The sequence below is a fragment of the Lissotriton vulgaris genome, chromosome 6, assembly GCF_964263255.1.
Source record: "Lissotriton vulgaris chromosome 6, aLisVul1.2, whole genome shotgun sequence".
Lineage (NCBI taxonomy): Eukaryota > Metazoa > Chordata > Amphibia > Caudata > Salamandridae > Lissotriton > Lissotriton vulgaris.
Window position 1 is genome coordinate 761,195,741 of NC_141694.1, and position 11,407 is coordinate 761,207,147.

General features: G+C 42.5%; 1 protein-coding gene across 2 annotated transcripts in view; it reads left to right on the plus strand.

The window, feature by feature from the left end:
- Positions 1 to 7,215, plus strand: part of LOC147707950 (G protein-coupled receptor family C group 6 member A-like) — a 341,581-nt gene extending 334,366 nt beyond the window's left edge. For both annotated transcript variants that reach the window (XM_086926746.1, XM_086926747.1), the window contains one exon: positions 5,210 to 7,215. In XM_086926746.1, coding sequence (XP_086782872.1) covers positions 5,210 to 6,237 — 1,028 coding nt within the window. In that variant the 3' untranslated portion in view covers positions 6,238 to 7,215. The remainder of the gene's footprint in view (positions 1 to 5,209) is intronic.
- Positions 7,216 to 11,407: the final 4,192 nt, after the last annotated feature.

The following is an 11,407-nucleotide window of genomic DNA, read 5'->3' on the forward strand; positions in this document are numbered from 1 at the left end:
AGCATAGCAATAAGAACCGAGTAGACATGACAATTATCTGAGTCGAGGAATTCAGACTACACTCGTTTGATTCAGTCTAAACACAATATTCATAATCATTACAAATTAATTATCAGAAACCCTAAAAATCAAATAGTAGCACATTGAACAGTAGTAGTTGAGCTGGAACAGTTTCTAGATACCTGGAAGCTGGGGCAGGAGTCGCTGAAGCAGTTGCTGGTGCTCCTCTAGCATTCAGGGTTGGCTTTACCACTGGTGGCCCCCGGTGCAAGCATATTTTTGGGGCTCCCTCCCAAATTAACTAATTGTATGGATTCCCTTACTACCGCCATCCAATAGTGCCACTCATCTCTCCATAGCCACTTTTTCACATGCATTTCATTTGTTTTATATTGCTACTCATACCAGTGTAGGAGCACTTTACATCACACACATTATAAAGATACAGAGAATCGTACGTGTGTATATCAGTTTATAGGAAATGTTACATAAGAAAACGAGGGTTACATGATGTAGGAATCATATGTCATCCATACTAGTAGCCGGCATATTTTAAGAGTGTTTGTTCTGGAGAAGCACAAACTTAGTATATTGGTTGGGTCGGTTTTACTGATAAGAACATACGATTTTAACCCATAGCATGCAGCTCTTTGATCACAGTTGATAGGTCACTATGATTATCGAAGTAGAGAATCTGGACATAAAATTAATTACCGACAATGCTAATTTGCATTAGGTATTAACATTAAAAACACATTTTTAAATTACATATGGACGAATTGTGCAAAATGCACCAGGCATTCATTTTTACTGGTACCTCAATTGGATTTTTCCTTTAAGAAATAGATTTTTTTTTTTAGGAAATGCTGAATCATGCAAAAATGTATTTAGTAGCTTGACCTGAATGGGACGTGCTTAGATGTTGTCATAACTGGAGAATGTGCCAAGCTTATACAATGTATTCCTTAAGCTACATTTTCTAGATGAACTAAGCTAAAGTTCCTACTTTATCACATGTTCATATAATGCTGAATAGAGATGTGCGTATTTAATAATAAATGTATGCTAATAAGAAATGCAAATGCCTTTACCTAACTGGAGATTTGCAAGCAAATGTTTCTGTCTTTAGTGTATTTCATTGTTCTTCAGTGAACATTGAATACATTATAGACTAGAAACTGCAATAGTCTTCCCTGGGAGCCAAAGTTAGACATTCCCAGTTATACAAATGTTTAGTAGTGTAACTTACAAATCAATACTGGATTGTGAACTACATGTGTATGCCATGGGAAAGGAAGAATGAAGCTGCTCACTGTCGGAAGATGTCTTCTATTGAATGGGAGCAACCAGATACACAACGTTGTTGTTAGCATGTTCTCATCTCTTTATATTAGTTCATGTTTCTAGTAAGTTAGCACCATTCTGCTACTTTTCTATGAGCCACTTCTTCTATTTTGCCACTTCCTTGCACCCAGAGCTATTTACTGTGAGCTACTGCTGACGGTGATTGCTGTTGCCTGACGCTTTGTAGGTGACAATTTCTTTATCCGTTTTTCCCTGGGGGAGCAGCTACTGCTGTATCTGTTTCCCTATTTTCCTGGTAGAGATTTATTTCTGTACGGTTTGCTACTGCAACTGTATGCTAATGTCTTTGGAGAAACGAGACTCGGCTGGTTTCAAGAAATTTGTGCTGATTTTACAGTGCGGAACAAGCTCCTGGTACTAAAACTCAACATGAAAAGCGCAACATGCAGAATTCTGCCTGCTTTGAGAACACTACAGAATCTTGCTGAGTTTTTATTTAACTCTGCAGAATTCAACAAAGTGAAACTCTGTAAGTTTCGCCCACTCTTAATTGTAACTTATAAACTACAAGTTACAAAATTATGTTTGTGACAAAATCAGTAACCCACTGCACTATCCACATAAAATACAGTTCTGTTATCTGCATCGCACATGTTCTTTTCAGTAAAAATATGAACCACATGTGCTACCTTATGATGAGTCAAAACTGCCACTAGAGAAATCACAGATCTTGACATTTTTAATGTTGCCTGGAAACTGCTGGCACCACAAGGAATTGTTCAGCAGGTGATTTCGAATGCATAAGGTATTTCTACACACAGTGCTTCCCCCCAAGGTCATCAGCGGGTGCAGCTGCACCAGCCACAGTAGTCGCACCACCACAAAGCCAGCCCTGCTCCCATTGCACTGCTCAGAACATTCTGCACTTTGCCTATGTCATAGATTTAGATGGGTCCCAAGCACCAGAGGCCATGTCAATTGACATCAGTGCACTAGGGTGAGAGGAGCTGAACTTCAGTGTTGACAATAAAGTTGTTCTCATTCTGCAACTATGGAAAGAGTAGGGCTACAGAAATTTGAGTAGAAAGGCCGGAAGGAGACATATAATTACTTTTTATTAGCGCTGATTCGGAGTCTGAGATTACACCCAAGTCCCTGAAATGCAGTCCAGCATCACTGAAGTGCCCTCCTTATCCCAAACATAAGCCTGCTATCCTATCAGTTTATAGGAAATGTTACATAAGACAACGAGGATTACATGATGTAGGAATCATATGTCATCCATGCTAGTAGCCGGCATATTTTAAGAGTGTTTGTGCTGGAGAAGCACACACTTAGTATATTGGTTGGGTCGGTTTTACTGATAAGAACATAAGATTTTAACCCATAGCATGCAGCTCTTTGATCACAGTTGATAGGTCACTATGATTATCGAAGTAGAGAATCTGGACATACAATTAATTACTGACAATGCTAATTTGCATTAGGTATTAACATTAAAAACACAATTTTTAATTACATATAGACGAATTGTGCAAAATGCACCAGGCATTCATTTTTACTGGTACCTCAATTGGATTTTTCATTTAAGAAATATATATTTTTTTTTAGGAAATGCTGAATCATGCAAAAATGTATTTAATAGCTTGACCTGGTTGGGACGTGCTTAGATGTTGTCATAACTGGAGAATGTGCCAAGCTTATAAAATGTATTCCTTAAGCTACATTTTCTAGATGAACTAAGCTAAAGTTCCTACTTTATCACATGTTCATATAGTAGGGCGACAGAAATTTGAGTAGAAAGGCCGGAAGGAGATATATAATTACTTTTTATTAGCGCTGATTCGGAGTCTGAGATTACACCCAAGTCCCTGAAATGCAGCCAGCATCGCTGAAGTGCCCTCCTTATCCCAAACATAAGCCTGCAATCCTATTGCAGACCAGTAAGCCCACTACTTATTTCTTACTTTTTAAATCAGTTTTTTGCCAGTGTATACCATTTTAATATACCGTCTGCCCTATTCATAGATATATAGCATGAAACAATGCCTTCCCTCCTACAGAAAATATCAAGTTGAATAGAAAAAAACATACATGACTAATGGCAATTTTGTTCTGATCCCTAATGTGTAATAGAGATCAACAGTCAAAAAACAGGGTAGCCTTTTTCCAGCAAGTAAGCTGGACTTGGAGAAAAATGGGAGGCTTGTTACCCTGAAAGCAAGTACTTGGGAGAGTGTGGGTTTTGCTGAAGATTGTGCTTGGGAATTTGTTTACACTCATTTGGAGTCTTCTCATATTCAGTACACACTAACAACCTTTCCCTACAAATATTGGTTACTCATTGTACGAGCCAAGAATATAAGAAATTGGTAGCCTTGCAATACATCAAATAAAACATGGACCTTGATCTTTACTTTTAACTAAGGATATCAGACAGCAATCGGGGTGGGCATGATATGGTCCCATTTATGGAGTTTGAGGCACAGTCTGGCTCACTATTTGTGTAGTTTTTGGAGCATGGCACTGACTTTCATGGAGATATCAGTGTAGATGTCTGTGCTGTAACTAGTGGTCCAGGCTTACCTTAAACAGTTCTCTTGTCCACTGCACTGAATGGTTAGTTTGAAATAGTGAAAAGTTTTCCCAAGTATAGAGAGCTGGAAATTGACATCCTTGATCATTACATTCGCTTTGGGGGTGGGGGGAGAAAGGGTGAACACAAATTCTGAACCAAAAAGCATCTCTAGGTCATGGGGTCTTTCAAATTGTGATAGGGTCAATGTTCTACATTACAAGAATCTCAGCTTTCACTTTTTCATGCAGTGGATGCTCTTCTTCTAGCAAAGTACCTGTTCCCAGTACAGTATGATGTTGGCGGGATTATATGGTTGGATGTCTATACAGGAGTGAATTTGAATGTCATCGACATATATTCATTTGGAGATTCTCCTGGTGATGTTTGAGTATCTGTGACATGGAACATATGCAGATCTTAAACAATTAGCAAGAGAGGGATGAATCTTACAGATACCGAAGGACACCGTGCCTGTGGATGACTCGGCTGACCTGATCCTGAATTTGGCTATGGTTTAAAAGAAAAGAAAGTATTTGTGTCAAAGTTCGCCAGCTATACCTACCTGCCCTATGTTACAGCTTCTTAGCTGTAGTATAAGAATGCCACTTTTGTAGGCCATAGAGAGGATTAGGCGTATAAGAACTGCTTTCTAATTTTCATCTGAGGAAAGAAGTACCTCCCTCTTTGTTTGATCCAGGTTCCTAACCAATAGTTATGGAGATAGAGAACATTAATTAGTTCAAGATTATCTTGGACTTGTCACTTTACCTCCCTTTCCGCCATCTTGCTGGGAAAAGGAATCCTGGTGTTTGGTCTGTAGTTAAAAAAAATCGCATACTTTATGGTATTATTTTTATGGTGGACGATGATGGCGTGCTTTGGAGGATTAAGCACAAATCCAATGAACATTTCCAGGATTTTTTCTTACGTTTTCTTGATAATAATTATTTCCATTTTCGCCATAAAAAATTGTGCAAATGTGTACCAATAATTTAATTAGATTACCAAAATGGTGCCTTGCTTTCTATGGTCAGGGTATACATAAATATATATACATCAAAACAAATTTAAATAGATGTGTTATTTACAATTTAAGTTCAATTTTTCAGTGAAATTACATTTCATATGTACTTAAGTCAAGTTGACTTTTGTTTTATTTTTCTGCTGTTTTTTAACTGAATTTTTTGCCTGATTAGTAACAGGCAAAATGTTAAGATCCGGTTGAAATAAGAATAGTGTCTTTATTGAATAATTTGTAATAATGTTGATGTTAACATGGCTTTATTACAGCAATATGACAGTCTAACGTAGTCTTTTGTTTTTCAGATATGAGGGAGTGCAAACCATGCTCACAAGACAAATGGCCGAACATGGAGCAGTCTGAGTGCATAAACAGAACGAAAAGGTTCCTCCATTGGAAGGACCCCTTCGCCATTGCCTTGACAGCTTTCTCTGCATTTGGTTTCCTGACAGTGGTGGCAATAGGAGTTTTATTTCTGATCCACTTGAATACACCAGCAGTGAAGGCTGCGGGTGGAGTTTATTCATTAATATTGACCGTCTCTCTTCTGAGTAGTTTTGTAAGCACAGTGTTCTTTATGGGTGAACCTAATGATCATTTCTGTCAGATAGGGCACACCTTATATGGTATTAGTTTCACACTTTGTGTTTCGTGCGTTCTGCTAAAATCCATTAGGATCCTACTAGCTTTTGAATTGGTTGACAGACTCCAAGCAAACCTAAAAATCACCTATCAGCCGGCAATTGTTATTTTTTTTGTCACATCCCTTCAAATTCTGATTTGCAGTGTGTGGCTCCTCTACAGTCCGCCGTTGCTTAGGAAAATCTATGCCTTCCCCAAGGTGATTTTGCTTCAGTGCACTGAAGGTTCCCCAGTGGCCTTTGCTGTCATGCTAGGGTACATTGCTGTCCTTGCCTTGCTTTGCTTTGGTGTTGCTTTCAGAGGTAGGAACCTCCCCGGCAAGTACAACGAAGCCCGATTAATTACATTCAGCATGCTCATCTACCTCTTTGTGTGGATCGCTTTCATCCCAATCTACGTCACCACAGTCGGAGTGTATTTTCCTGCTGTTCAGGTGGTGGCCATTTTAGCTTCGAGCTACGGCATAATATGTTGCCACCTACTGCCCACCGCCTATATTATTGTTTTCCAGAGAAAAAGTAATAATCAGCAGAAGTACTTGCAGAGCATCAGAACCTTTCACAAACTAAGAAGCTCCGTTTTTTCTCTGAGAGAACCTATAGAGTCAACTCATTTACGCTCGAAGGGTTCTCAGACCAACTTGCAAGTCACCCATAGCAAAGGAATCAGGAAAAGATGTTTCAGTTTTTAAGACACTTAAATATGCATTTTGTAGTCAATATATAATAAATGTGATTCTGCAAACGCTGAATAAACGACAGCCACTCATTTTCGCACCAAGTCGACCGATTTTTATGAAAAGAAGTCAAAACAACTGTTTAGCAACTAAAACTGAACACTGCTTTTTTTTCTCTGCTCTGTTTTAATAGCTCACAGTGACAAGCAGAAAGAATATGTTTATTTTTTAAACTCCTTAGATAAAAAAAGTTAGAATCTGTCTGCATGTTTCTACACTTTCTGAGCTACTGCAGCTTTTTCTTTAAAAAAAACTCACTTTGTTGAACTGTTTCTAATATCTTTTTGCTATAAATATATGGCAGTATGTTTAATTTTACAATAGAGGTATGATTTGTATTCTTCCTGTGTGCAAAAATGCTCGCTCTTTCATATGAAAGATCTACAGACCAAGGTTTTAAGTGGTTTACAGGTAATGTGATGGTATGACCATGCATTATAAGGGATAAAGTACCCTACTGGTGTACATGAGAGGGATATTGCAAGTCACCTCATAGTTCCATAACCTTACAACGGAGCTCAGCCTTAAGTCGTGTTCCTCTATATGGTTATCAAACTCCTCTGTGACTTGCGGGGGCATTCTCAACTTACCGGGCAGGAGGAGGGGAGAGACGAGCAGGACCCCAACATTGCCGCCACCGCCAGGAGTCCAATTGTGCAGTCCACAGCGCCGCCGCTCCGGGACTACATCTCCCGGCGGCCCTAGCGGCGGCGCTGCTGCCTGAATCACGTGAGAAGCGCCAGGAGGCGCCTAAAAGGGGAGCTCCGCTCGGCGGAGTGCGGGGGCATTCTCAACTTACAGGGCAGGAGGAGGGGAGAGACGAGCAGGACCCCAACATTGCCGCCACCGCCAGGAGTCCAATTGTGCAGTCCACAGCGCCACCGCTCCGGGACTACATCTCCCGGCGGCCCTAGCGGCGGCGCTGCTTCCTGAATCATGTGAGAAGCGCCAGGAGGCACCTAAAAGGGGAGCTCCGCTCGGCGGAGCGCGGGGGCATTCTCAACTTACCGGGCAGGAGGAGGGGAGAGACGAGCAGGACCCCAACATTGCCGCCACCGCCAGGAGTCCAATTGTGCAGTCCACAGCGCCGCCGCTCGGGGACTACATCTCCCGGCGGCCCTAGCGGCGGCGCTGCTTCCTGAATCACGTGAGAAGCGCCAGGAGGCGCCTAAAAGGGGAGCTCCGCTCGGCGGAGCGCGGGAGCATTCTCAACTTACCGGGCAGGAGGTGGGGAGAGACGAGCAGGACCCCAACATTGTCGCCACCGCCAGGAGTCCAATTGTGCAGTCCACAGCGCCGCCGCTCCGGGACTACATCTCCCGGCGGCCCTAGCGGCGGCGCTGCTTCCTGAATCACGTGAGAAGCGCCAGGAGGCGCCTAAAAGGGGAGCCCCGCCCAGCTCCACGGGACGCGAGCGGGACGCCGGGCTAAGCCCGGGCAAAGGGCGGGCCCTCTATGGCCCTCAGAGGACCTGAGGAGGACGAGACGGGCCACCCCACTTTGCCCCATCAAAGGATGAGGTATAGAGACACTTTACCCTTTTCTTGTGCGTTGTGATTTGTTTATTGAAGTTTTGGGGCCCTTTTTGTAACTTAACTACTATGTCTGTCTGGGAAGAACTGAATGCCTTGTGTGGCACAAACTATGCCCCTGATATTTCTACTTCCCCTACAGTGGACAGAGATACGGATCTCATAAACTGCACTCCCCAGGCCCCTGAAATAATCCTACCTCTATCTGATACACCGTTTCGGGAACCAGTCAGCAAAAGGCACAATGAGGTTACCCCACCAAATGCCGCCCGAATGTGTTGTAGCCCCTCTTTTTCCTCCGTCAACCCAAGCGTATCAACGCCACTTAAGACAGTGATCACATCAAATGACTCTGTTTCCCCCTTCCAATCGACCCTACTGGCCATATTGAGCGACTGTTGAATGCGGCTTTATCACCTCTGCTCTCAAAAATTAAGGATCTGGGAAATAGGTTGTCTGATGTTGAAAAAATAGTACAAAGGATTTTACCATCACCTGTAAATACTGTTATTCCCTCTCGTCCTACCCTCTCTACTAACCTTGTGAACCCCAAGTCCATCGAACACAGGAAAGAACGAACAATTGATCCTTCTCTCAGCACAACCATCCTAAGCGGCAGTAAAGTTACTTCTAAGCCCACTCGCCCCCCTCTCAAAGCCCCTAGGCTCCCTCAAGAAAGAAGACACCGAATGAATTATACCCCCTGAAGCCGCCCCCTATGTGACTGTTCTCTCCGGGGTCCCTGAACTTAGTCAGGACAAACATGAAACAAGCCAGGATCTGCTGAATAAAGCCATCTTTTGGCTCAATAACAACAGACCGCTGCCACCTGACCTAGATGGCGGAATCCTGAGCGTAAGGAGGGTGGGATGGCTAGGGATGTTGCCCAAAGACATTCCGGGAGACCTGATACTAATCAAATTCAAACACAGGAACATTGTCCCATTTTTAAGATTTTCCCAGCCCAAAATTGGAGATGGCCCTATTTCTATTTGGGACTTGTTTGATTTTTACCCTGGCCCCAGAGCATTGAACTATAACACCTGGTGAAAGGGGACTCTGTCTACCATGCGTTTTTATTTTGCACTAGATTGGTTTTAGTTTGCTTTAAATATCCGTTTTTTTTATTTCTTTTTTTCTCAACATTGTAATGAACTGTTGATTTCTATATACATGTATGTATTTCTTTTTGCTGCTTTCATGGTTTTAAACTCAAAAACCGAAAATAAAGCTTATATTTGGTTTGGACTTGCAAAATCCTTTTAATATATGGCAGGGGTTACTTTATTCCTAATAGCAACGTGCCTGTTTATTGATCTGGCTCAGATGATTTATTTTGCACTAGACTAGTAATAAAGTGTTGGTATGTTAAAGGTTTGTGGCCTTATTCACCAAGCCATTAACAGCAATGCGCCTATATGTTTGCCTTCCGGTATCAACAAAGAGATATCTGGCAAATGTAACAGGTTTTGCTACTGCATAACTGTACACCGTGATTACTTAAAAGTATGTAGTAGTATATCCTAGGAAAATGTGGGGAGTGGGAAGACCAAGGCTTGGTTGCCTGGAAAGTTTGTCGAAAGCCTTAAATTTGTGATTTTGCTGCCATTGAAACGTGCCTATTCAACCCTTTTCCATTCCTGAAATCATTTGACATTTGCTCCTACAATATCCTAGTAAAACCTCTTTGCAAGTGTGGTCGAGAGAACGGAACACAGTGTGGGCATGCTGCAGAAGGGATTTCTTCATGGACAAAAAATGCTTTCTGCATGAAGCAAAACTATAAATAAATTGCATAACTATAAATAGATTGCATTTTTACAGTGGGAACTGTTCTCCAATGCGCATTTTACTACACATACTCACAAACTTATACATGTGTCGAGGAGAATGTGTATATGTTTAGATTTATGACGCTTTTTGTGAATCTGGCTTGTGACCATTTCAGCTTCTCTGAAATATTAGATTAACTTGAAATTATATTTTAGTGCCTTCACCTATGAGCAGATTCATTCATGGATCTCCAGTCTTAAGTCGAGAGTCAGTAAAGTTCTTTAAGCAAATTAAGGCCTATCTGTTTCACACGTTAAACATTGGACACAATTTCAAATTTTCTGTGTATTTAGATCCACATTCAAGCACTAGCTAGTTTGTTCCCACTCTTACATTCAACCAGTTAAATGCACTGTTAAAATGGATATCAAAATGCTATTGTAATTCTTTTTAATGGGAAGAATAGCTACGCTTGTGTTCCACTTGTGTTTCCATACCTTAGGGTGTGGGCAAAGGCCAAAAATACAACAGTGAAGTAATGAGATAACACGGGTATGGGTGTTTGCTGGCATTGTAGGTTATTTGCAACACACAGATTTTGGAGTGGTAAGATGGGCATTTCCTGATCCTCCTTTTAATTGTGAAGGTAGGTGAATTACGGGTGCAGAAATGATCTGTAATTTAATTCTGCCAGAATGTGACTACAGGGACGTATTCCACAGCCCATAAATGGGTTTAGTATACACCTAGGAGGATAAGAACATGTTGGGGTTATTAGTAGTGGTAAGTGTACCCCTACCACTGCCAATAAGTCCACTAATACGGTACTAGGTGCTAAACAGGTCTCTATAAATTAGTCCCTTGCTCAACCCTTTGTAGCTGACACAGAGCAATAAGGCTTAACTCAGGAGACAGGCATGTAAAGCATTTAAAAACACCTCTACAGACATGAGGGAGGAGCTAAGCTAGCAAACAAGATGGCTGCTTAGGCTCCCAGCTCCGCCAACCTCCGTATCCTGCTAGATGATCCTGTCGATAATCCTGTTTTTACGCCCGACCTCCGTGTAGATGAACCGATGCACACTCCGATGGTGCAATCCCAAAAACGTAATCAGCTTGGTTGACGGAGTTGTGTCGAGTGGAAGTTTGCGGCCTCGTCATGCAGGAGAGCCGGGGCCTCTAGTTTCGACCCAGCTGGGTTGGAGTTGAACAACATCGGCCGTGAGAATCAAGCAGGGTCCGGTCTACCGCAGTGGAGGTCTATTTTGCCTGATTTTGACGGCGATCATTCTGATTGACTAACATCGAGGGAGGAGTGACGTGGCACGACAGTGGCTGTGGGTGGAGGTCCCTGTCCTGTGGACCCGGTTTGCCGCCGCCGGGGCTCGGGGGGTCGGGGCTCTTCGCTCGCGGCAGCGGAGTGCAGTTTGCTGCCGCAGAAACCGACCAGTCACCCTCCGATGCCATCTGTTCCTCTCCTATCTGTTCCCCTGGGAGAAGTGAATATGATCGGTAATGAGCGAGGAGAAATGGACCGGACGGAGCGTGAGCCATCGCTGAAGACAGTATTGGCAGCCATCGGGGCATTTCATTCACATATGGATGCCCTGATTCACAAAATGATTATGGGCTTATCTGAGAAGGAGTGTGTGGAATCAGACCCTGCTCCATTGTCGGATCTGCTGCCAGCTACAATATACTTGACGACCATTTTGATTCTGGACGAGGACCCCGTGCAACAAGAGGCGCCGAAGCCCTCGGTTGGTACTCTGGAGAATCAAGAACCCAGTGTTTTGAACATATTACTACACCTACCATCA